The sequence below is a fragment of the Amblyomma americanum genome, chromosome 5 (assembly GCF_052857255.1).
Source record: "Amblyomma americanum isolate KBUSLIRL-KWMA chromosome 5, ASM5285725v1, whole genome shotgun sequence".
Lineage (NCBI taxonomy): Eukaryota > Metazoa > Arthropoda > Arachnida > Ixodida > Ixodidae > Amblyomma > Amblyomma americanum.
In genome coordinates this window covers 165708987-165735662 of record NC_135501.1, presented here as the reverse complement: position 1 = coordinate 165735662, position 26676 = coordinate 165708987, and the positions used below count along the sequence as shown (strand labels likewise).

At 53.3% G+C, this 26676-nt stretch overlaps 1 protein-coding gene across 1 annotated transcript in view; it reads right to left on the bottom strand.

The window, feature by feature from the left end:
- Positions 1–26676, bottom strand: part of Trim9 (E3 ubiquitin-protein ligase Trim9) — a 228655-nt gene that overhangs the window by 10340 nt on the left and 191639 nt on the right. Inside the window, 3 exon segments of the mRNA XM_077665725.1 lie at positions 8683–8822; positions 15095–15251; positions 15775–16008. Of these exon segments, the coding sequence (XP_077521851.1) occupies positions 8683–8822; positions 15095–15251; positions 15775–16008 (531 nt within the window).

Below are 26676 nucleotides of genomic sequence, written 5' to 3'. Positions count from 1 at the left end.
CACAAGGTCACGTGACCTTGGTGGCCCAACTAGGTTGTTTCTCCGGCGGGTGGCCACCTGGGCCACCTTATTTTTCGCTCCCAACGCCGGATTTTCTGGATAAAGCGTGGCCCGCATGGAGCGTTTTTTCCCCGCGAAATCGCGTCGATCGCCCGACGCCCGCGCCGGCGTCGACGAATTGACTCCCGCATGGTCAGTAGCTCAGCGGCGTTTTTTTTTTTTTCCGCCCAGTTGTGCGATGCGCGCGGCCCGATGCATGCTGAAAGCAGACGGATGCGCAGCAAGCGAAGCCGCTGGCTCTCGCGCGCGAAATGCTCGCGAGCGCGCATCCACCATGCGAGTCTCCCTCGGCCGTGTATTGTAGCCGGGTGCACCAGCGCGGCCCCGTCCAGAATCACGTGACGCCCGCTCCCCAGAAAAACGCTCCATGTGGGCCACGCTTAACAGCTAGGGCCTTCAACGCTGTCGCGTTAAAACACGCAATTATGCGCGAAAAGTTTGTTCTCTCTTACACTGCTCACCAGTGCACGTCGAAAAAGCAGCATACTCGTCTGCGGACAACAGTTACTCGCAAGGAGCCTCATGGAAGCCACTGGACCGCCAATATGCGTCATACAGCTGGTCGAGACGGTATGGAGATATTCAGGAAGAAAAAAAAAGTGCGCGATCCTCCTTTTTCTTTTCGCAACAGTTTGTTACCATAGTCGTTTTAAGAAAGTGCGGGGTTCATCCAGGGAAGCGATCCCAGCGGCATAAACTACGTGACGGGAGAGGGATAATGAGCCACGAAGGCAGCTCGGCAGAAATAACGAGGGCTGCTGAATGAGCTAGGGAAACCCGAGCCAGCCTGCACCTAGCTCCCCCGTTTAGGGATCGTGGACGCCATGCGACGCGGCGCTCTCCCTACCAGGCATCGCATAACTATAAACGCGGGGAGGTGAGGGCGCGAGCTCCCCGGCGGGGCTTCGGGACACGAAGAACAAAGCTAAAGCAAGCGTACGCCTCAGTGCCTCGAAACGTGCGTAGGCGCATGCACCGCGCATGACGTCATATCGCAGGCGAGCTGGCACTTGTCCTTCCTGCTGCTTTCTCCCTAGCGAACTTCACCCGCCTCTTACCTTCGTTTCGCTAAGTTAGTGAATGAAGTCGCAGCAAGTATCCTAGCTACTGCCCGCTTCATTTCACGCGCCCCCTAGCGCAGAACAGGGCTTGGCCACCCTGTTGTAGTACTTGACCACCTGCTCCCATGCGTTATTAAAGGGCCACTGAAAGGGGTGTTCGACCTTGGCTTTAAAATGCTTGCACTATGTAGAGTACAGGCCACCGAGCGGCCATGCCGCGTACGAGACTTCAAAAGCGAGCGGGAAATTTACATTTTTTAAAATTCCCGCTTTCGCGCCTCGCGGCGACGCGCGGTGCCGGGCTTTCGTGCGAAAACCTGGCATTCGACGTCACGTCATGCAAATGTCGTCAGCAGCCGGGGAGCTATCATTGGTTCACAGCGCCAAATTCTTGCAGACGTCACGCGCTACCGCGTTCGCGGCCACTCCACGCGCGCCACAGCCGGCGGAGGTAGGGAAGGGGCCGAGTGAGTGGGGCCGGCGGAGGAGCGCCGCCATTTTGTTCTGCGAGAGGAGAGGGAAAGGAGCGAAGACACGGAAGTTCAAATTTTGTCTGCATATAACTCAGCTTCCACAAAACGCATTAAAATATTTCTTGCTGGGGGATAATTATGAACCGTCGTCTTTTAACATCGCAGACATATCGCACCTTTATTGAGACCCCCTTTCTGGGTCCCTTTAAGTTTAACAGCCCTTGTCCATCAGCCCCGCGGCGGCTCCTAGGCGCCTCACCAAGGCGGCGATAAGATCCGTCAGCAGCAGAGGGCGCTAAGAACCTATGGACCTGGAGAGGCCGCCATTGGAAGCGAAACTTGGAAACTGAACGTGGTTACAATAACGTGGCCTGGAGTTCACCGGGAGGACTTTGTAAGTCATGGAGTTGAACCGAGCGGAATGATGATGATGGTTATTATCATGACGATGATGAGCCCCTTCGATAGGTGCAGGACGTATTCGCAGAAGCGGCCAGTACGACGAACAACGCGGCGGCGCCGATCACATGCGTTGCATTTCACAGCTGCGTGATGTTTGGCGACATGCTGCGCCGCCATTACGTTGCGTGGCAACCTCGGTCACCCATTTCACCTTGTGAACTGAGCTCCCGTCACAGCAAGTGTGTTGCACGTAATGCCGAGCGCGACTGTACGTGCGAGCTATCCCCCTGTCTAACTACGCACAGTGTCGATGTTTCGTGCCCAAGGTGTTGGCTGCACGTGGATACCTGCACGCGCGCGCGCGTGTGTGTGTGTGGGGGGGGGGGGGGGGGGGGGGATTAAGCGCGGGCAGGTGAGGGTGGCGGATCTCAAGAGCCATACACGGATCCAGCACACAGGTCATCGGCCCAATATTGCAACAGGATGGTCCCATCCTGGTTATTTGTAGGGCCGGCTTTAGCCAATACGGTTCCAATGTTGGGCCAACTACTCGTGCTGCTTCGGGAAAGGAAGGTTATGCTCGGTCGAACTGACAACGAAACAAAAGTTGCCCCCAAATTTGGCATTGTAATAACCATAGTCTTTTTTTGGGGTACGTACTCGGAGCCCGTTCCCGATAAACTGCTGCAGTTCGAAGAGGAAACTGTCCATCGCCCACGCTTTCAATGTTGTTTTGTTCGCCTTCAATAATTACTTCTCCAATGGGCTCACTTCTAAGCTCTTACGCGAATTGGACGGCGTATGAAACGCGCGGGAAGAAAGAAGAAACGAAAAGAATGAAGGAAAGAAAGAAACAAAGAAAGAAGAGATGTAAGTAGCAGAAACAAGCTGCTAGCTATATTTTGTCCCAGGTTATTATTTCTTAACAAGGGACAGACGCACAGCGCGCGCTGAACATCTTTGAAATATTATTTGGCACCTCTGGGACAAGAAGTAATGCAAGTGCTTCGTGGTGCTCGTGAAATTCTTATGGCAAGCACTCGCCAGTCCGGGTTCCTAAAGAGATAGAGCAAAGGAAGGGAAGATAGCTTAACCAGACTCACTCCTCCGCTGGACACAACACACATGAGGATGGGGATAAATGGAGTGAAATGGTAGAGAGAGAGAGAGAAGTTCTACTAGTATGGTCATGAGTTCAGCGTGCTAACCCCCCCCCCCCCCCCCCCCCCCTTCACGCACACACGTGAAAAGAAATAATTCACAAAGACACTTAATTACCTAATGCGTTGGCAATGGAACAGCATTAGAAGTTGCGTTTGCGGACCCCTGTACGTATGCCTGCGCACAACCAAATATCTTTTTGGGTCACCTAGCTGGTGGTTAGATGTTTCCCCGAAGGCGTCCAGAAGTGGTGACACGGACGCATTCGGTCCGGTGGCGTCACTTCCTTCCGGCCAATGGGTAAATTTCATGAACGACGCTTCAATCTGGCCCCATGCATCTTCTAAACACTATCGCATTAAAGAACAAACAGAAAAAGTCCACCGTGGAACAAAAACAACCATGTAAGCAAGCATCCGGACAGGTATGCACCCGATTTGTTACCCTACCATGGAAAAAGGGAACAACAAAAAGAAAGAACGGATGGGGAGAGGAGAAACATGCGCACGCAAGACCGTTGCGCAGCTCGCGGATCGGTTGCCCGTAGAAAACGTACAGCAGTGCCTAATAAAGGCCTTGACAGCCGACGAGCGACGTCGTTAAAGACTATCTCATCACAAAGTCGTACCCAGCGCGTCCACGATTCGCTGTGTCCAATTTGTCACCGTGGCTTCTCCCGCGTTCCGATATTAAGCAGTTCTATATACCGCACGACGCGAGCGCGGGGACAGCCAGCTCGATAAAATGCCTCCATTCAGAACGCAAGGCGCAGCCTCCACAACAAGAGTTACGCGTCGCGAACTCGCAGCGACGTTAACGCTAGGCGCAACACGAGGACAGGGTCCGTCCGCGGTGGCGCGAGGCAGAACAAAGAAGCGGATGAGGCCCCCCACACTGTGTGACAGGAATGTTCGCGACGCAGTCTCCTCCGCGCTATGAAGTCCATCGACTTGGACAGGCGGCGCGAGCGGCTCAGCCAACTGTCAACGCGGATCGCCGGGCGGCCATGCCCCCCCCCCCCCCCCCCCCCCCCCCCTTCCTCCACCCTCCGTTTCATCTACCAGCCCCGGGAGTCTCTCTGACAGGCAGGGCGTGATGGCAGCCGGCAGAATGTCTGGCAGCGCGCGGGACTGTCGCCACCGCGTGTCGCCCATTTTGAGTTGTCTTCAGAGAGAAAGGGGGGGGGGAGAGGGCGGTTTCCTCTTGGCAACGTACGCGACAGCGGCTGGGGCTGGCGTCACGCTGAAATAAACACCTAAATACACCAGTGAAGCCACCAGGGTGTTTCAGTGCAAAATTCACTCGCGCCTACGGCGTCTTTCGATGCACGCGCGCGCGTTTTGTTACGAGCTGGGCGGACAGCAGGCACGCAGAGGCGACTTTCACCCGGACGGCCGACATTCAGCGCCGGGAAGAGTACCGCGCCGACAGACCCTTCCCCTCCGCCCGCGCGATCAGCCACGCGCCATCGGCCAGCCCCAGCGGAAGAGTCGGAGAGGAGGAAGGCTTCGCCGCTTCGGAACGCGGCTATGACGCGGGCGCCGAGAACGCGCGGCGTCGTCCTCGTCGATCTTTGAGCGCGCGGGCCTCATTCGATTACGCCTGGCCGCCACCGCTGGCCGACCCGAAGGTGAAAGCGGCAAAGCCGGTGAGAAAGCAAGCAAGAAAGAAAGAGTGTGTGGAGGCAGAACATGTTTTACGAGCCGCCTGGACACGAGGCCCCAAGAAAACCCAATAAAGCTAATGCTCCGAGGGAGACGCGGTCGACAAGCCCGCCTGGGTGCCATCCATCTGGAGCGGGCCGTGCATCCATCCACCTGAAACCGGCCGCCGCACGTGTTGTTGGTCTCGGCCGGAGTGTGTGCGCGCGCTGTAGCCCCAGTCGCCCTCCCCTCCGGCTCCGCCTGCCGGTCAACGCAGAAACCCGGAGAGAGCCCGAAGGCCGTGGCCGCCGGAAAACATGGCCGGAAGGGCTACCTCATTACCGGCCCATTATAAGCTGACTGCTAGCGGCAACTCTGCAGCGCGCAGACCCGTCGAGGGCGGTGACGCTAGGATCCCGGTTGGGTGTTCCACATGGTTGGTTGCTTTTTAGGGAAAGGAATTGCGCAGTATCTGTCTCGCATATCGGCTGACACCTGAACCGCGCCGTAAGGAAGGCATAATGGCGAGACTGAGAGAAGAAAGGAAGAAATAGGTTCCGTAGTGGAGGGCTCCGAAATAATTTCGACCAACTGGGGATCTCTAACGTGCACTGACATCGCACAGCACACGGGTGCCTTAGCGTTTCGCCTTCATCGAAACGCAGCCGCCGCGGTCCGGTTCGAACCCGGGTACTCCGCCTCAGTAGCCGAGCGCCCTAACCACTGAGTCACTGCGGCGGGTCGGATGGTCCACATATAGCGCAGCTTCAAACAATGTGTAGCAGAGGATAACAAGAAAAAAAAGGGGAGGGGGGCACTCATAAACTTCCGCTGCCTCAAATCACATCAAGGCTCAGTGGTTAGGGCGCTCGTCTACTGAGCAGGAGCACCCGGGCTCGAACCCGACCGCGGCGGCCGCGTTTCCATGGAGGAGAAACGCAAAGGGCGTCCCTGTGCTGTGAGGTGTCAGTGCACGTTAAAGACCCCCAGGTGGTCGAAATTATTCCGGAGCCCTTCACTAGGGCACCTCTTCCTTTCTTCTCTCAGCCCCTCCTTTATGCATTCCTTACGGCGCGGTTCGGGTGCACACCAACCTACGTGGGACAGTTATTGCGCTGCTTCCTTTCCTCAAAACAACCAATTTTTCCCTTCGTGAATTCGGTCAGTGCAAGGAAAATGAGCCCCGCCGCGGTGGCTCAGTGGTTAGGGCGCTCGACTACTGATCCGGAGTTCCCGGGTTCGAACCCGACCGCGGCGGCAGCGTTTTTATGGAGGAAAAACGCTAAGGCGCCCGTGTGCTGTGCGATGTCAGTGCACGCTAAAGATCCCCAGGTGGTCGAAATTATTCCGGAGCCCTCCACTACGGCGCCCCTTTCTTCCTTTCTTCTTTCACTCCCTCCTTTATGCCTTCCCTTACGGCGCAGTTCAGGTGTCCAACGATACATGAGACTGATACTGCGCCATTTCCTTTTCCCCAAAACCAATTATTATTATTAAAAAAATGACAAGGCCAGAAGAACTACTCAGAAGCGAAAAAAAAACAGGGACAACTAATTACTTAATGTGTTGGCAATGCGACAGCATCAGAAACTGTTGATGCCTTTACCGGAAGCCACGTAATTCCCGACATCGTGATGTCACTTCACTTCAACCAATGGGAATTATCCACTCTCATGACGCCTCTCCCCTCCAGCCAATGGGAATAATCCGGTCTGGTGACGTCACTTTCCACCAGCCAATCGGCGAATTTTGTGACCGACGAACCATTTCTTTCCCGATGAGGCTATTAATCCCATCGAATTAATAACGAAAAGCGTGCTTCTCACTTAATGTGATATCGCGGACTGCGTGCTAATAAAGTGCCTGGATTCTCCTATACTGCCCCAATTCCACCTGCACATCGGTTTCCGGGTTGGCCTCGGCGATTGTTGACTGCTTCGAGTAACCTGGCTTCGGCCACGAAAGGCGAGCTCCAAGGCGCGGCTTGTGGTGCGATCGATCCGGCGAGTGCTTCCCCACGCCTCAAGCGTCACCCCAATCCCGGTGAGCGCGCACAGGGACTAACAACGGCCCAAACATTACTCACGCTCGCCTCGATCCAGCCGCACAGTCATCACCCCCCCCCCCCCCCCCTCCAGGTGGTGCACTTCGCATTCCCGAACCCCGACAAGGGATATTCGGGTGCATTTGTGAGAAGGATAAAATTGGCGCGTTTTTATGCGCTAGCCTTCGTGCTTTCTTCCGTTTCCACTTACCGCGTATACCATGCGTTTTAACGCGACAGCGTTAAAGGCCCCGTTCACCAGAAAATCCGGTGTCGGCGTTGTGAGCGAAAGATCACAACCATGGCGCTGGAAGGTGGGCAGCCTAGGTCACGTGACCTTGAGGTGTCGTCACAGCGTGCCCGCCGTGGCAGGTGGCAGTCAAATTAATGATTGCTCGCTCGGGAAGAACAACCTGTGCCGCACAAGGTATACCGCCGGGAGCACCTGCCATCGCTGGGCAGGTGCGCGTCGCTTAACTGCTGCACTACTACTAATAATAATAATTGGTTTTTGGGGAAAGGAAATGGCGCAGTATCTGTCTCATATATCGTTGGACACCTGAACCGCGCCGGAAGGGAAGGGATAAAGGAGGGAGTGAAAGAAGAAAGGAAGAAGAGGTGCCGTAGTGGAGGGCTCCGGAATAATTTCGACCACCTGGGGATCTTTAACGTGCACTGACATCGCAGAGCACACGGGCGCCTTAGCGTTTTTCTTAGCGTTTTTCCTCCATTGAGCAGTTAAGCCTGACTATATGTCGTGTACATAGCCAAATAGCAACGATTACACTGCAGCTCTTCAGTTTTGTGCACGATTTAACATTCTTCTATATTTTGATGATTTGTTTCTTTAAAAAAAAGACTGATAATTCCCTTACTATATTCACCAGTACGTGCAGAAAATAAAAATTTCTCCAGCCCGGAGTTAGCGCGCTTTAACTTACTGCCACTAGATGGCGCCACAGTGTTCACATCCAAAAACATAAAGAAGCGACGATGCGGCACGGCGAACAGGTGTCGTAGTTGCGCTGTTTTTACAGCGCTCGCAACTCAACGGCGCTGTGTATGCAAGCTTACTGAGGTCTACGTAGCGAAATTGTCTACTGGCCAGGGTAGCCAAAGGTGTCTAGCTTCACGGGCACATTTGAAAAGTCGCCTGTTAGCTGAAGTGTAGTCTGTACGTCTTTATATGCAGAGAAAAAGATTATTAAAGTGTAGCATTTCACTTCACAGGAATGATTGCAATGCATCCGTTTTTTATCATTAAAAGCTGGGCATCTGCCATCATCACCACTCGTTTTATCCTTACGGTAACTTGTTACGGGAAAGACGGTACGCTAAAACGTCTTCTGGCGTGCGCCGCGCTAACCGGAAAATCCGGCGTCCGGTAACACGGTAAACGGTAACGTAAACACGGTAACGATATGCTATAACTCTCTATTAACCCATTATACGCTATCGCGTTATACCGCTAGCAATACCGGTTATCTCAGTTGGTAGAGCGACTACTCCGGTGAAGGGATGGTCCCGGGTTCGAATCCCGGACGAGGACGACGAATTTTTCTGTAACTACGAAGTTTCTGAGAAAGCTGTAGAGCTTTCCTTTGCAGCCGTATGACTGCGCTTGGGTGGATGGCAGAGTAATTACTCCCTTGTTAAGAATAACAAGTTGGAACAGAATCAGGACTGGAATAGATTGACGAATGAAATAAAAACGTTATCGCAATTCAACCCAATCGATCGCCCCTCATTTTTTTTTTCAACTGTACCGTATTCTTGCTCCACGCCCCGCAGTGGGTGCCCGTGACGTACAACTCTAGTCCAGCACATCGACGACTTACTCTGAACGGTCCGGCGTTCCCGTCGTCCAGCTCGAGGACGTATCCCTGGACGAAGCTGCCCGCGTGCTGCTGCCAGGCGACAGTGACGCAATTGTTCTCGGCCGTCGAGTCCTCCGGTATGAGCTGCGGCGCACCCGGCGCTGTGGGAGACAAGAGAAGGAGAAAAGGTATGAACATCACACAAAGAGCAGAATACCAGCCTCGGGCGAACGGCTCCGGCTCGCAAACTGCTGGCACTGTAAACAGACTAACTCACAGATGGCGCTATAGCCAACCAGAGGCCGAACTTTCAAAACCCTCTAAAGTGACTGGCGGTTACAGTGGAGACCCCCGCTGGCTCGAAAATCGCCTAGTTCGAACTGCCGGTTTATGTCAAACAGACGCTTTTGTCCCCGTCAACATCGAGCGCACGAAACAGGCTCCCGTTATTTCGAACTCCGCATATTGCGAACAAGGTTTCGGCACTCTGAGCATGAATGATCGGAAGTCGTGCCGGTCGAAGGAGTACGAAGGGGGGAACAGTTCATTCACACGCAGTCAATGGCTATTCACTAACTGATTGATATGATTGCGAAACATACCTTATTGATCTTTTTTTTTTCTCCAAGCAATTCATCCCGAGGTGCATGAAGGCGTTGGAACCTTTCCAAATCCCAGGAAGAAGTAAAAATTTGGCTCCTATAGTTTGGCGCGTGAAGTATCTGTTCCCTTTTACAACTGTCGCGCCTGTATACGTCGGCGCTCGATTGGCGAGTTGACTGGCCCAGGGAAGCCGGGAACCGCTAGAATGAGCACAAATTACGCACATACGTTAATAGCCGGGGCCATGACATATGTTGGTGCCGGCGATCGCTTCCATTGCAGTAACTACGACTTACGACCGAAAATTTCCCCCGAACCTTCAGTACAAGCCGCTAGGAAAACCGCTTTTGATTCACACCACAGCGCGTGTGCAGATAATGGCGGACGGTAACGGTATTGGCAGGTCTTTATTAGCGGTGAATCTATTTCCTGCTGCTGAAAAACCGTGCCACGGGATTTATAAATTGTAATCGCGCGAGCATTTTCCCTTTCTTGATGTCGTGGAGGCACGCGATTTTTTTTCTTTTATTACCAGCTCTACGCTTGCCTAAACTTACTGGAGCACAGCTCGAGTGCACTACTACATTCTCACAGCTAAGCCCGAACGCTTGGGGCTGCCCTGTTTTTGTATTGAGAGGCAACACGTGCAGCATATGGCAGCGCCATAACGAAATAAACAAATAGAACAAAATAAGATAGATAACTAAAAGCAGATGAGCGCGTAGTGCACGGCACAGTGGACACAAAGAGAGAGAGAGAAAGCTTTCCTTTCCAAATAGCCCAGTCACGTCCCCGAAAACGCGACCGAAAGGGCCATCAAGGAGGGCGCTAATCGACCCACAGTGACGCCCGTACACAAGCAAACGTATACGGGTACGTACACGGGCGCCACCCGCGCAGTCTGCATACACTGCTCCTCACGCTCAACACCCTGTTCGCAACAGCACGCGAAGCACATCGGGCTCTCCATGAGCGCGGGCCGCCTTTCACATCAAAGCCCGACTCGCTTCGCTCGCGACGAGAGAAGAACTGCGCACTACATCTTAGCACCTCATTCAACCTGCCTCCCTTATTCTCCAACCAGCCCCTTCGTGGAACAACCTCCCCCTTCGCATGAGGGGAAGGGGGGGGGGGGAAAGCAACCTGCTGGCGCTGCGCCTTTTAAAATTGGCCCACCTGCTTGATATGCAGCGGCGGCGGCCGCGCGAGGAAGAGAAGCGGGCTTTCCGACGAAGCTCCCGTGTTCAGCGGTGCAGCACCGGTGTGGCACCTTCCCCGCTGCTCGCCCCCTACACCCACCGGAAAGACGGGGCGAACGCGCTGACTCACGCGCATGCCACCCCCCCCCCCCCCTCTTTTTCCTCTACGAGGGAGGTCATCATGCCTTGCTCGCGACAAGGGCTCGCAACCATGGGGGCCGTATATGGGGCCCGTATGTAGTACCCGCCGTACTGAGTTGACCCGTAGGAAACTCACAGGCGCCACGCGAGGGGAGAGCGAACGGAGGTCGTGCACCTAATCGTGACCCAGCGTTGTCGAATTACAGCAGCGGCGCTGGTATATCGCTCTTAGAGAAACGATGCCCCCCCCCCCCCCCCTTTTTTTTTCTGTTTTCGAGGTCCCATATTGGTAGCCCTCACTTAGCCCAAGAAGCCACGGCAGTGCGCAGAAGGAGGAGGTACAACTTTTTTATATAATTGTTAGATTGGGCATATTCAGCGGGTGGATCGCAATATAAGGAAGCCGTTGGCCGGGGCCGCTCTAATGCCGTATACGCAAAGCCAGAGCAGATGCACCGGCCCCATAACCAAGAGCGTTCAACTCGGGGCAAAACTTCGCCAAAACGAAGCTTTCCGCACACAAAGCGCACGTGCTACCAGTCCCTTTACATTACAGGTGCGTGCACAATATCTTGGAGCCGTCAACGACGACAAGACAGATCGTATTAAGCCGTCCGCGGTTGCGAGGTTACACGTTGCTTTGCTATTAGAGCTATACCTTGTATGTGGATTAGTACTACGGCCTGCAGAAGCGTGCCTTCACACAGCATGATTCGAAGGACACGAAGACAGCAAAGAAGCCCTAGCGTTTTCAGCGCGCGCCTCAAGAACGACGCGGCCAGAATGGCACTAAAACGCTTCACCGTACTGTCCGCCCCGACCTCCTCCTCTGTGTGGGCGACTTAAAGGGAAGTAAAGGGTGAAAACAGCTAAATCCCCTTTACAAAACTAGAGCCGCTCAAGTTAGGCTTAGCTGATAAAAATGCGGGCACCGTCTCCCCGCAAAATCTGATCAAAACTAATTAATTTAGCTTAAAGAAAATTTCGGCAGGAGACAATGCCCACTTTCTTACAAAGGAAGGAGTCCGCGTTCGGGCGGCGACGTCGCCAGTGCATCTCGCGTATACCAACAGCCCGCGCCACTATACACAGCCATGGAGCCAGTCAAAACACCAGTGCATGCATCAGCCAGTGTTGTTGCTTCGCCCCGCGCATCGCTCAAAGGCCGGCGGTTGAAGGCGCTGAATCGACGGCTCCGCCGCCGCGCCCGGGTCTCCTGTCTGCATATTTATTTTCCTCTATGGAACCCGCGTCGGCGGCGGGCCGCGAAGGAAGGAAGGAAGGCGGCCGCTCGAGCACGAAGCGCCGGTGAGCGTTGCGCGGTCTTTCTCAAACCCGGCAGTCTTCTCGCCGGCTCCGCGCGAGCAGTTCGTTACCGCACAGCTCGCTTAAGATTCCGCCGGCGTCTGAGAAAAGTGAGCCGCGGTGGGGAGACGAGGCAAAAGCAACAGCGCGGTGCCACCACCTTTCTTTATCCCAATCTCCATACACGAAGGAGCTTCGCCAGGTGCGATGCCGCACGAGCCGAGCGCGACTGATCCCGGGTCACGCAGGCGGTGCGCTTGTTCCCCCCCTTCTTTTCAACGCTTTCTTTAGGAATTGGGGAATCGAGCTGAGCATCCCCAAAAAGGATGCTCTGCGCGAAAGACGCCGCCGCTGGCGCGAGTTGCACTCAAAACCGCGCGCGCGCCTGATCAGCGAGACAAAATACGAAGCGCCCAGCGCCGTGGAAAGAAAACCGCTTCAAGTTTGACGGAATGAGCGCTGCTCCTTTGGAGGGTCTCTCCAAGTCGTAAGTACAGACTATCTCGTCACGGTGTTATGGCAGTGCAGCCCATGAATAACGTCTCATCCTCATCACCATCATCATCACCAGCAGCAGCAGCAGCGCCACCACCATCAATACTACCGAGACCACAATACAGTTCCAACACATCCAGTGTGGAATAAAAAAGCCTGTACCATTTTTCTCCAATTAGCCTCACCCTGTGTCCGGCCGCGACTACTCTACGCCCGGGAACTGTTTAGGAGGATTCCCCAAGCTACAGTAAATATAAAACAAGGGGGTAATTGCTCACCATCGTCCATCCATAACACAACCGTATAGCTACAAAGGAAAGCTACGCAGGTTTCATGCCAATGCCATTCCATATTCGCGTTGTTGATCTATTCGGCCTCGCCCCGCTCATCTCCTAGCCGTCCTGGTTAGCTTAGTTGGTGGAGCGACTACACAGTGCAGGCCGTGGTCCCGGGTTCGATCCCTGGCCCGGGACGAATTTTCCTCCAACTGCACAGTTCCTGTGAAAGTCGCATAGCTTTCCTTGGTAGTCGTATGTATCGATACGCTTGGGCTCATGCTAATGACTAATTACGCTCCCTTATTGAGATATCGGAAGCTAATGGCAATAATCGTAATGGTAATTATAGCTCATTGCTACGCCTGAAGATAGCAAACGAAAACCAATTTATTCGGCGCTGCGTAAAGCCGTAACCAGTGGCCCGTTGCAGCAAATAAGTGGGTTCCCACGGACGAGTACCGGAGCAGGGGATGGCACGGGATACTTAGCGAAAAAAAAAAAGTTTTTTTTTGTTAGTGTGACCAGAGCTGGCGCAAGTCACTGCTATGAATGAGCCTTTGCAATGCAGCGCATTCAAGATGGGCGTTGTTGATGACGATGGCGAACACTGTGACGCAGCCACCACCGGCAGGCTTCTGTGAATGGCGAGGCCAAGTCGGACGCCCGCCGAATCGGCCACGACGGCTACTGTTCCATCACTTCCAGCCGACCGGCACTGTGTATTGTCCAATTTTTACAGCAGCTTTAAGAACTTGGTGGTGATTGAGGTACGGTGGGAAGTCAGCATTTAACGCTAATTTTGAAACACTGCGTCTTTTCATGCCCCGTGTCTACTTAGTTCTCCCATTTTCCTCATGACCCCTCCCCAATGCTCCTGGCGTGCCTGGCTGGCGTTGGCCCAACGGGACATTAAGACAGCGCCGGTCCGACAAGCCGACGACATCTTCAGCAATTAATTAATATTATGCAGGTAATTCAGCGCCTTTCTAAACTTGGTGGCAGGACGATGTCGGATCTATATAGTCCGCACTCGGGAAGTTCACGAGACGTGACAAGATCACCGGGCTGTGCAAACCTGCCGGTTGCGGTTTGTTCGTTTACGTCGAACACAGTCCGGTGAATTTCGAGTGCGGGACTATTACACGTGCATACGGGGAAAGGAACCGCAAGAAAGCCCAGACGCGGAAACGGGAGCTCATCAACAAATACGCCAACACAAGAGGAGAAAGGCGGCGAAGGCAGGCACACGCGAAGCAAGGCCGCTCTGTATCAAGCACTCGTGTTTACCTGCAGACTCGTCTCCGTCAGCTGCGTCAAAGTGGAAAAGAGAGAGAGAGAGAGAAAGATGGCAGCCGTGTGAGAAGGGCACGTCCTCTACTTGCCACAGAAACGATCACTTAACTGTAATCAATGGTTTAAGTGAAGAAGCGCTCACAGCGTTCACTCCATGCCTTTCTCATTGCAGGAAAGAGCACCCGAACAGCAAGCAAGGTGCAGCAAGTAAGGCAAGCACGTAAAGCAACTACATACCTCCGGTTGTTGCCGAGCGAAGCCATGCTGTGGGATTTGTGATAGTGGCTCACGGAGCAGAACTCCGGAAAGTAAGGTTTCGGGTGACACCTGAACCGCGCCGTAAGGGAAGGGATAAAGGAGGGAGTGAAAGAAGAAAGGTAGAGTGAAGTGCCGTAGTGGAGGGCTCCGGAATAATTTCGACCACCTGGGGATCTTTAACGTGCACTCACATCGCACAGCACACGGGCGCCTTAGCGTTTTTTTTATGCAGGAAAAGGAAAAACGCTAAGGCGCCCGTGTGCTGTGCGATGTCAGTGCACGTTAAAGATCCCCAGGTGGTCGAAATTATTCCGAAGCCCTCGACTACGGCACCTCTCTCTTCCTTTCTTCTTTCACTCCCTCCCTTATCCCTTCCCATACGGCGCGGTTCAGGTGTCCAACGATATATGAGACAGATACTGCGCCATTTCCTTTCCCCCAAACCAATTATTATTATTATTATTATTAACGAAACCCATATTCGGATACAAGTAAAGAACGCAGCAGCAAATGACCCTGAAAGGAGGGCGTCCAGCCAATGACAGACTGATTATCGAGACGTTACGGTTAATCTAATTTCACGGAGGCACCGGCCAGTCGCCATCGATTTCACGCTTGGGGATTAACTGCGACGTCATGAGATCCGGTCGACGCCATTGGCTGGAACCTTTGAGGGATATTCGCTGCTGCATTCTTGAGTTGTACCCGACTACTTATACGCGTAAATCCTACGTCATCATGACGTTCCTATTATAAATAGCAACAGCGGTATATACAGGTCGTACCTGTAATATAATCATCGCTTGACAGTTTGAATCCGCAAGCCAAGCCACGGTCGGGAGACAACGAGAAGACACTCACGCTTGAGCTGCGTGAAGGTGAGCTGGTTGACGGCGTCCAGCACCGAGCGCTGGTCCAGCGTCAGGTCGAACTCTGGCGAGGCCCAGGGCGTGGGAGCCATGTCCTTGTGCCACGTCACGTCCACGTTGGCCACCCGGTTGATCAGACCCGGCCCGATCTGCAGGGAGTCGCACCCGCATGTGTACACTGTTGACGCGTCCTTTTTTCCTAATCATCTCTCTCGGCTGCTTCCCACTAATCAACAATTTACTTGGATACCAGAGCCCGCGACTAAAATCGCCTGTAAGCTACTAGTTGTGACGTCACGGACGGTATACAGCTGCCACAGAGAACGAAGCAGTAAAAGAATAATCAGTAAGATAATCAAGATCACGAGTACAGGTATTGTTGGAAGTGTATTTTCCGTAATAACAAGGCAAAGTTAGAATAAGTAGTATACGAGTCGGCGGCTTTTAAGTGTCCGAACAATAAATCTAAGGCTATGAAGCTCATCGTGGCGGAGACCTCCGGATCAATTTCGACCGCCTGCGGTTCTTTAACGTGCCCTGACACCGCACAGCACAAAGGCGTGTTGGCATTTCGGCTCTATCGTAACGCGCTCTCCTCTGCCGAGACCAAACCCGTGAACCTTTGAAGACCACAGCCATCGAACCACCGGGGCGGGTTACAGTGCGGCGTACCTGCAGGAAGGCTGCGTGGTCCGTCTCCTTGAGCGCCTCGATGCAGAACTGCAGCAGCGCCGTGGTCCGCTGCAGCGTGACGGTGCAGTTGGACAGCTGCCCCTTGAGCGCCTTGAGCTTGGCCTCGCGCTCTCGGCGTGCGAACGCCAGCAGCTCGCGCCGGCGGGCCTCCAGGGCCTCGGCCAGGGCGTCGCACTGCGCCGATATCTGCGCCTCGAACGCCGAGCAGTTCTCCTGCCAAAGAAAGGGTGCCGGATGGCTCAGTTACGCAGCTCGAGGTGTGCACTGCGCGCTCATAACAGCGTCAGAACAGACCGCCAGAGACGTTTTGAAGCGAAAAGCTTCACTAGGCTCGTCACAACACCGGGCTTCGCGTGAGCCACACTACAGATTTGCCACAGCTGCGCATGCGCGAAACCGAGTGACGTCACGCGGAGCGCAGGTGGTAGCTGCTGCCGCAGCCGTCGTAGCCACCGCGCGCTGCCTCCGTCGTCTGACCTTTCGCCATGGAAGGAGAAGAAGACCCAGACGTGGTGGCATGGGAGTTCGCTCAAAAGCAGCGAAGGTATGAAAAATGCAAGGCCAGACAAGCGGCTGAAGCGCCAGAATCACGGGAGGGACGCCAAGCCTCAGCTCAACTTTTTTTTGTAACCTTAAACTTCATTTTCATTCACAGCCTGGTCGTGGCGTCAATCGAGGCGAAAGTAGCAAGAGGTGCCGAAGCCACCCTATACCGCTAGCCACCCTATACCACCAGCTACTGCATACCGCTGGCCACCGTATACGGCTAGCCTCCCTATACCATTAGCCACCCTACCACAGCATAGCCCTGCCGGGGACGCTCCCCACTAACCTAGCACGCTTCCTTCCTCGAGACGGACAGAGAATGGGTTGTGAGGGTCTGCGCGTCCGTATACCTACGCAGGCTGTAGCCTGCAGCGGTATAGGCAATGACAGACTGCCGGCCGGGTTCAAAGACGCCCGAGCCTATACTGCTTTTCCCAGCACTCCCGTGACGAGCAGGTTTTCATGGCGGTTTGTTATACACATTATATACTGTTGGGCCCATGATTAAGATATGACAGCAGGTCCAGGTAGTGCTGAGACACGTTTATATCGTATTGATTCCGAAAACCAACAAAGAATTCAAAACTGAAACGAGCTCAACGCAGTATATATGCACAAGCCATAACGTTGGCTCAATTACGCCGGAAGACTAGGAAAGCTAACGGTTTTTCCTGACTGCAGCAATTGCAAGTGCGGCGCGCTTGACCGTGAAGGGCGCGAAGCAATGGCAGTGAGGTAATTTCCGAGAGGCGAAGGGATATCGGAATGCCGCCATCATGCAGCGGCTGGGGAACCCTCGCCCCGAGATCACAGTCAAGTATACCACGCGTCTCTGCGCACTGAATTGCGGGCTGCATACCGCGCGTATACCCTGCATGCAGGAATGGACGGTAGCAGAATGCGCCCCGTGAAGAGCGTCAGATGAAAAAAAAAAGTGCGAGAAATAAGGAAATACTAAGAAGGAAATCCTCTTACGGGATGACAGCGTTGCACGCAGTGTGCGAAGCGATCGGGCTTCGCCGGAGTTACGCAACGGTTCTAATGAGCTCGCGCGCTCCCTGAAAGTACCGGTACTGAGCTGGGAGAGCGGCGCATTCGCACAGAAAGGCACCTCCATATATGAATAGAGGGCGGGTGCATTCCGGGTTCTGTACATGTAGAGAGAGTTCTGCGAGCATGCTGAGAGTTAGAAAAAAGCGCTGGAAGGTTAAACGTGCGCCGTCCTAAGTCCTTGCATACTCTTGCCTTTGTTTATTTTTTTTTTTACACTGAGAATTCTGCGCCTTGATACCAGCTAGCGCACCCGCCAACATTAGCAGCACGTAAGAGTAGGTTAGTGTCATCATCATCATCAGCCTGACTACGCCCACTGCAGGGCAAATGCCTCTCTCATGTCTCTCCAATTAAACCTGCCCTTTGCCAGCTGCATCCACCCTTTGCCTGCAAACTTCCTAATCTCTTCCGCCCACTCTAACCTTCTGCCGCGCCATGCTACGCCTGCCTTCTCTTGGCATCCACTCCGTTACCCTTAAGGACCAGCGGTTATCTTGCCTTCGCATTACATGCCATACCCAAGCCCATTTCTTACTCTTGATTTCGACCAGGATGTCATTAACCCACGTTTGTTCCCTCACCCACTCTGCCCGCTTACGGTCTCAACGTTACACCTGTCATTGATTAAACTGAGAACTATGCCGAGCTGCGGAAAGGAAAACAAGGACAACGTTTCAGAAAGGATGAGAGAAAGGTAGGCTAGGGAAGAAAGGCGGGTACTAAATGATACCGACAGACAGGTTAGGAAGTGCGCAGGCGTAGGCAGGGCGGGCGCAGGACAGGCCAGTGATCTCTGTCCTGCAGAGGACTTAGTTGGGCCGACGACGGCGACGGTGATGATCGCGAATGAGGCGCCACCGTGCTGGGCACCTAGAACACGCAAAACTTTCTTAACGGCAGCAGCATCGAAATACAGAAGAGACAGCCGGCCCGGAAACGTAGCTTGCCGACAAGAAGTGAACAGCGGAAACTCGCGAAGACTTTAGTTGTCTTAGTTCAGAAAATGGTCAATACCTAATGCTTGCACACGGATTTCGCAGAGCTACAGTCGGATACAGCTCAAGAACGCAGCGGATTTTACCCTGTCAGAGGACACCTTCCATCCAATGACGTTATGGGTGATTATCATGACCCTGCTACCGTGACAATGAAGGAAGCGGCGCCACAATGGAGAGAGAGGTCTGTCCACAATCCCGGAGGGAAGGGATTATCCCATTTCACCTTAGCACTCCCTGAAAAAAAGTAATTTAATAAAAGGAAATGTGCAGGGGTCGGACATCGGTAAGATGACCCTTGCTTTGCTATTCCACATTGGGGAAGGGGGAAAGGTAGAGTAAAAGGAGAGATAGTGCGAATATAGGGTGATGACGTCATAATACAATGAACTGCTTGGAGTGGTCTCGGTTAGAGGAGACTACGCACAAAAGGAGTGGAATTCATGTCGCGAGGGGAGAGAACCACTCCGTGCCCTGTCACACTAGCAGGGTCATAAGAATCGGCCGACACCACTGGAAAGGGGGGGGGGGGGGGGTACTTAGACGAGGTTCTAAAAGCCGCTGCGTTACTAAGTTGCATCCGACTATGGCAACAGCTAGGCACGCGAAACTGGGCAGGAAGAAAAAAACTGAGAACGCGACTAAGCGAACTTCAACGCAATACGGTCGATTCAAATTCAATGCGGCCGACGTCGCTCGCGTGGAACGCTCACTATGTGCGCTTGTGGAGGGAGGTACAGAGTAGGTAGCGGACCGGTTGTATTTCTTGTTCCCTCATTGTTCACAGTTGCTGAGAGTCGCCTCCTCCCGGCGCGCAACGAGAGAAGAGAGACTCGCAGCAACTTTCGCTGCGGGACAGAAGCACTACAGAGAAGTGTCGCCCCGCACTCGCTGCATGCATCGACCGCTGTGCCGAGCGCCTGCTGAGCTCGGGCCGCGCACATTAGATGTGCCAGTCTCCTAATGAGCGCCGGGGGAGGGGGAAAGAGAAGGGCAGGGGAGAGAAGGATATTAGTAGCGGAGGTTGGCTGAAGACGGAGGCGCGCGTTCACTAGGGGGGAGGGGAGGGGGAGGGATCGTTCGCTTGTCCATCTCGTCGTCGTCGCGCCCTCGCACGTCGCGTGGTGCGATTGTTATTAACACCGCGGGGGGGCGTGGACGGTGGGTGGCAGCGGGTCATTAAAGCACGCGGAAGCGCAAGCCAGCCAAGGAACGCGTCTCTGGCCGGAGAGCTCGGGGACGTGGGGGGGAACCGCTGCCGCTACGGGGAAAGAAGAGAAAAAAGAAATGGGGAGAAGCGCGGGGGAGAAGGGAGGAAGCGCAGCGCGTTGTCGCCGCTGACGACACCCCCGAGGGCGGAGGGAGAGAGAGGGAAACAGGGGAAAGGGACAGGGAAGCGGCGCTGGACGCAGTAAACGACGCGAATGAATACAGACGGCCAGACGAACGAATACGGAACGAGACGGAGGAGATGGTCACCGAGGGGGAATGATGGGCGCTTTATTTAGCGCTGTCGGGAGGGGCGCAAGAGGACGCTAGCGGAAAGAGCAAATAGGCCGACAGGAACAAATGCGGCAGGCGCTTACGGCGAGGCGAGAAGAGCGGGCGACGAAGAGAAGGGGACGCGTCAGCACGACGCAGGCACGAGAAAGCGCCCACGTGAAGGAGGAGCAACTTTGTTGGGTACTTGGCCTTATGAAAGACGTTACGTGAAGGAACTGTCCAGTTAGGGAAGCTTTTGTACGTATAACTGCAATTTTTTAAATTAATATCATTCGCAGCCCTAATTAGCTACCCGTGTATCGTAAATGCTGCTGCTGCGCTTTTTCAATGTATTTTTTTTTTCACGTTCGCTCTAACAGCAGGTCCCGGTGCAGCCAAGAGCTATGGGACCTCCTCCTGTATTTTCACTTATGTCCCAACTTTCGACGTACTAATAAACAGTTGATTTGATTTGAAACCCTGGCCTTTTAATATTCGGAGAAAGCGATCAGAGGGAAGTAGAAGATACCAAAGAGTCCGGCCCGAGAAAAAAAATAAAACGTGCACGAAAAATCACACGGGAAACCTGATTACCCTGTGTGTTGGCAATGCGATAAAGGTTGGCGCTGTTGATGCCTTTACCTAAAGTGACGTCACCTCCTGTCTGGTGACGTCACTTTACTCCAGACAATGGGCGAATTTTATGAACGACGACACTTTTTCGTTTCTTTCCGACGAAACCTTTAGTGCTATCAAAAGCGAAACAGAAACCTTTTGTGGACCGAGTCACGGGGGCGAGGACAACTGGGTAAGAAGTCAGCAGGACGACTGTAAACGGTCCAAAGACGGGGCATGCAGACGACAAACCGGTTGAAAACTAAACATTTTGACAGATTTGCCTGTCCGGTTGGGTTTGAAGACTTATAATAAACTCTAGACATATCCAAACAAAAACATTTAATTTCAAACCCAACCCCCCTCCCCCACGCCTTTCGCATCACAGCTTTCGTTCTTTTGACCTCCTGCTCCCCTCCATGCCTACTTAAAGACGCTACCTACTGCCCCCAGTCACCCCTGAAGATGGAGCCGAGCCGGATCCGAAACGTTAAGGGGTTTAATAATAATAATAATAATAATAATAATAATAATAATAATAATAATAATAATAATAATAATAATAATTGGTTTTTGTGGACAGGAAATGGCGCAGTATCTGTCTCGTATATCGTTGGACACCTGAACCGCGCCGGAAGGGAAGGAATAAAGGAAGGGAGCGAAAGAAGAAAGGAAGAATGAGGTGCCGTAGTGGAGGGCTCCGGAATAATTTCGACCACCTGGGGATCTTTAACGTGCACAGACATCGCACAGCACACGGGCGCCTTAGCGTTTTGCCTCCATAAAAACGCAGCCGCCGCGGTCGGGTTCGAACCCGGGTACTCCGGATCAGCAGCCGAGCGCCCTAAAGGTTTCAAATTAGAGTTTTTGGTTGGACATGTCTAGAGTTTATTGCAAGACAAATCGGTTGTCCTGTTCGTTGTTCGGATACCAGTCGCCGCATCTGTGTCGTATGTCTGCGTGTAAGCCTGCTGGGCCCATGGCACCGCGCCCCAGGCGCGATGCCCCCGGGAGCACCGCTTTTCAAAAATTCATCGCGTTTCCGCCGTGAGCCCGCACCCGGGCTGCTGCTCCCGACCGTCGAATGCTCCGGAGGAGGAGGAGCGCGAGAGGAGGGTACGAAACAGAGGCAGGCCACTGACCCCACACCAAATGAACGCCGCCGTCTCGCTGTGGCACCCTTATTTGTCAGCAGCTGCGCGGCCCCTCCTCCTACAGTTTGTTACCGAGACACTAGAACTTCCTCAGCGAGTCGAAGCCCAATTAGCCCGGACTCTTAAATTACATAAGGGATAAACTGAAACAGTCCGGTCTCCACATCACTGAAGGCGCTGTAGCGTCCAGCTCATGTTCATCTCTACGCGAGCTGCCAATACGGTTGGCCGTCAAAGCGCGCAGAATGCGTTATCAGATTTTAAAAACCTAATTATCTTCACTCGAAACGCTTTCAAGAGCAAACAGCCGTTAAACAGTTTGAGCTTCAGGCAGAAGGTTCTTAATCCAATGCACGTTGCTAGGCCATGTAGCTCTCATGCAAAAAACTTGTTCACAAAGTTTATAGACAGTCTACACTTTGTAGTTTAACTTTTAGTCAGAACATGCACAAACTATTCACGGCCTATACGCTGTAAATAAAACTACGCAGCTACGGTGATGTCACCGAAACTTGAGGCCAGCGAAAAAATCAAGCGACCTTGCAGCCCCCAGTCAAAATAATAATAATAATAATAATAATTGGTTTTGGGGGGAAAGGAAATGGCGCAGTATCTGTCTCATATATCGTTGGACACCTGAACCGTGCCGTAAAGGAAGGGATAAAGGAGGGAGTTAAAGAGGAAAGGAAGAAAGAGGTGCCGTAGTGGAGGACTCCAGAATAATTTCGACCACCTGGGGATCTTTAACGTGCACTGACATCGCACACACACGGGCGCCTTAGCGTTTTGCCTCCGTAAAAACGCAGCCGCCGCGGTCGGGCTCGAACCCGGGAATGCAGATTGGAAATGGTTCCATTCGTTTTTTCGGACGTTCCCGTGACTGATTGCTGACAGGCCGGAGCTTCTTGCGAGGCGAATCGGCAGAATCGGGAATTGCGAGGGCTGTTTGGAAACTCGGGAGCGTCAGTCACGGCTCCAGTGACAACCATGAGGCCCAGCTGCCCGCACAGAAACGCACTATCCGCGAAGTTTAGCAACGGCTCTTAAACCAAGCCCGAAGCACTTAGTGCAGAGGCCGCTAGAGCCGGAATGCACCGGTCGGGACACAGTCGGCGACGAATGGAGAAAAAGAGAAATGTCAAACAATACCCATATTCTCCTTCCGTGGAGAAACAGTGTTCCCTAGTGCCACCAAATGACAGTCCATTCATAACGCCTCGTCAGCTGAACACAGCACGCACGACCCTGTTGCCCGCAGCGCCACGTAAGGCCCGAGCCATGTTTCGCTACCGTCGCATTCCTTACCACTATCAGCGAGCGTTCGGCGCTGCGCTGGCGCCAACGTCTGATCAAGTACTACGCCGACCATGCTATATACAGCCACGGCGACTTCTCACCTACCAGCGACAAAAAAAAAAAAAACAGCCCCTGCATACAGCATACACTACACACACCTCACACCCTCCCCTCGGTTGCATGCACATTTTTCTTATACATTTTCCCTCGTGCCGAGGCAGGGAAAGAAATGCCTCGGACAGCGTCGAAGCGCACACTGGCGCGGTCCGCGCGCGCTCGTGGAATGCGGCGGCGACAAGCGAGGGGACTACGTCGAGCAGAGGGAGGTGGGCGCCCAGCTAGAAGGGGACACGTCGGAATGTGCCGTCGTGCAAAGTCGGCGCGGCTCCCTGGACGGCGGAAAAGGATCTCCCGGCATTCGCTCCATTTGCTCGGCGCTCCGCCCTCTCTCTCTCGTCACAGCTGCGAGGGGGGCACGAGCTAGGCAGCAGAGCCAGGTCACCGCGCCGGCAGAGAGAGAGGGAGAGAAAACACTACAGAAAAAACAAAAGGCTAGACGGTACACACACGCGGGCGAAGTGGAACTGCCACACGAACGGATCCCACGCCAAGGGGACATACGCTGTCTCACAATTTGCAGGCACCCAGGCGGAAACGAAGGGCAGTACAAGCAAATATCCTACAATGCCAGCGCCTCTATCATTCACTGGGACTCGTCAGTCACTGTACATGATTTTTTTGCTTACTTCTGTATCATGTCGTTGAGCGATGAGGATTCTTGCTGGTTATGTTAATTTCTACATTCTCCTTATGTAAACGTTTTTGTTCAGTACAGAATCTCGATCGCGAATTCCAACCCTCTTGATACGAACGCCCGGTTTACTCGAAGTGACACTTTCGGGCCCGTCAGCATCGAGTGCATTAAGAAGGCTCCCCTCAATCCGAACTCAACCCTAACTCGAGCAAATCACTGCACCCATTTGAGTTCGAACTACAGAGTCCACCTACTATATTTATTTGACAGATGCCTTGCTCATTGCTTCTACAATGATGTTGAGTGCACGGGGGTCTGCAGGTCTTCGAAGCTGTCGCTAGCGAGTCTTGGTACTGCTGGCTGCGCTCAATAGTCGTGCGTATTCTATGCGACCAAATCAAAGAAGTTATATGCAAGTAAACCAGGGGCCGATGCTTAAAGCTGTCCTGGCCGCACTCACTCAACAGGCCGCTATATATGTCATCGAAGACGCGTTCCCGCTCGTCCACTTCGAACACTTTCCCGAAAGGGCGGGACAATATAAATGCAGCGACTTCCTCCTTTCCGAAGCGTGGGGATTCTTCTACTGAGCCATTCTTCAGCCGCTTGTCAGTTTCGTCTAAGAAGAACCGGCGAATGGCACTGCTTGCCAGCCATCAGTGCTGACGTCACATGACGTAGGCTACCGACAGTGCATGGAGAATAATCATAAGCACAAAGTTAATGATAAGAAATGTAGGTCATGAGAGTCGAAGTCGGTCTACGTCAATTGGTTTTCAAAGATGAGTACTCGAATCTAGTCCAATACTCATTTCCACACGAGGTGTTAAAAAAGGAAAAAAAAAAGGCATAAAGAAAGACATAGGAGATCCCTAGACAGCTTTGACACCCAGACGGAACTGAGCTATCCCACACACGTACACACACAAAATAATAATAATGCACCAGGGAGAGGTGGTGGTGTAGAAAAGGAAGTCCACTGCCCCAATACCTTCGAAGCCGCCTTTTGGACGCTCGCGAGCGACGTCATTCGCGATCCTCGAAGCAGCCACGCCGAAAAGCGAAGCGTTTCTATACTTCCGGGAGACGCGACAGCGATTCCGGAAGCACTTGGCAGACTCGAATTCCCTTCGTTTACCTCGAAGGAGGGAAAAAGGAAAATAGAAAAACTTTCTCTTCCTTTCCTTTTTTTCCCTTTTCTTTCTGAGCCAGCGCTCCGACCCCATACACGGAATGCTGGTACAGCAAACTAGGGAAAATGATGAGAGAGAGAGAGAGAGAGAGAGAGAGAAAGAGAGAGAGAGAGAGAGATCTTCGTGGGGGACAATATTTTGCGGGAGTCGCTCGAGGAAATGAAGGCGCTGCCGTCCGGCGACCCGTCGGTGGTACCGACGGTCTTCGCGCGGTCCGCGGCCGGGCGTATATTCGTCGACCACTTTCTTTTTTTCTTCTTCGTTTCATTTTCTCTTCCCTCGGATGTGGCGGGAAGCGCGGCGGCGGAAGTCGGTGTTTCGGCAGCCGATCAAGAAGACTCGGCCGTTTCTCCCGGGGACCCTCGGGTCATTTGCATCGACGACGCCCGAGCGTGGCCCCGCGCAATCGAAAACGGCTAGTCTCGGCGGGATCTCGCGCTTTCGAAATGTCCTCTCCGCTTTCATACGCTCCGGCCGCGTTTACGAAAGCCGCCGCGAATAGAGAATCATCCAGCTTACACGAGCGCCCGCAGCAGCTCTCACTGCAGCGAGAAATGAGGAACGGGGGGCGCGACGTGTGGACGACTCGCGGGTATATACGGTCCCCTCTCCGTATAGAGCTGACGATGGCGGAACGCGCAGTGCAAGCGATAAGAACGGAGACACTTCATTAACATGCAGTTAACGATTGCTCTCAGAAAGTGCGCGAGAAGTGAGGAGAGCGTTTTCCGCCTTTTCCACGTACGAGGGGCGTTCAATACGCTTTGGCTTCTGGGCTGTTGTTACGTGTTTAATAAGTGACGGAACTTAAAGATAATGTAGTCGAAAGCAGCGTTAATTTCTACGACGGCGACACGCAGGGACAACTGCGGAGATGGTGCAAGTGCCCAACTGCTGGTGTGGGTAGCCGTATCTGAAATTGACGCCCACCTCGGAAAGAGGTCACTACGAGCATTCATCTTGAATGTCGCCGCGTATAAATTTCAGCGCCCATATCCATTATCACGTATGAACTAAGCGTTCCCTTTGGTATACTGATCGCGCCTTTACGCACGTTTGAAGACGGGGAAAGAATGGAGGAGGTAACCTTACTTGTAAGCGCATTAATCAGAGAAAGCTGTTATAGTTTCGGTTTAACCATATAGCCTGCACTTGGCCTTCGAATGTACATCGTCAGCTGTAAGAGATGGGCGATAGCCGTGCCAGTGCGAATCAGCGAAATCTGATCTGGCCAGCCGTCCCCTCTTACCTTCTCTCTCTCCCCCTCCTCCTCACTAAACGTGCAGAGGTACTGCCCTCTTTCCACTTTCCACCCGCCAACTGTGGCAGGTGGCGGCGATTAAATTGAATTTAACTGAATTAGTTTAGGTTAAGTTGCCATATTAAATTCATTCGCTGAGTAATTAAGGCCTTACGGCTCACGCTATCATTCCACGGTATAATGCGGGGGTATACCGCTAAACCAATGCTATGACAGCTTTCACTGCATAGAGAGAGAGAGAGAGAAAAGACTCCGAGCCTTCCCTGCGGCGAAGTGCCTCGTACCTCGCACTCAGCTCATCCCCATCATCATGAGCCTGACTACGCCAAGTCCAGGACAAAGACCTCTCCTAAATTTCTCCAATCAACCTCGCCCCGTGCCAGCTACGGCCACCCTATCCTCGCAGTCTTAATTTCATCCGCCCCCGCTACTCTGCTCACTCAAACACGAAGTACGCCTATACTGGTGTAAAAATGGAGTAAGCTCTGTACACTAGCGCACCCGCTTTTATAAAATGGAGTGCGCTAGAGTA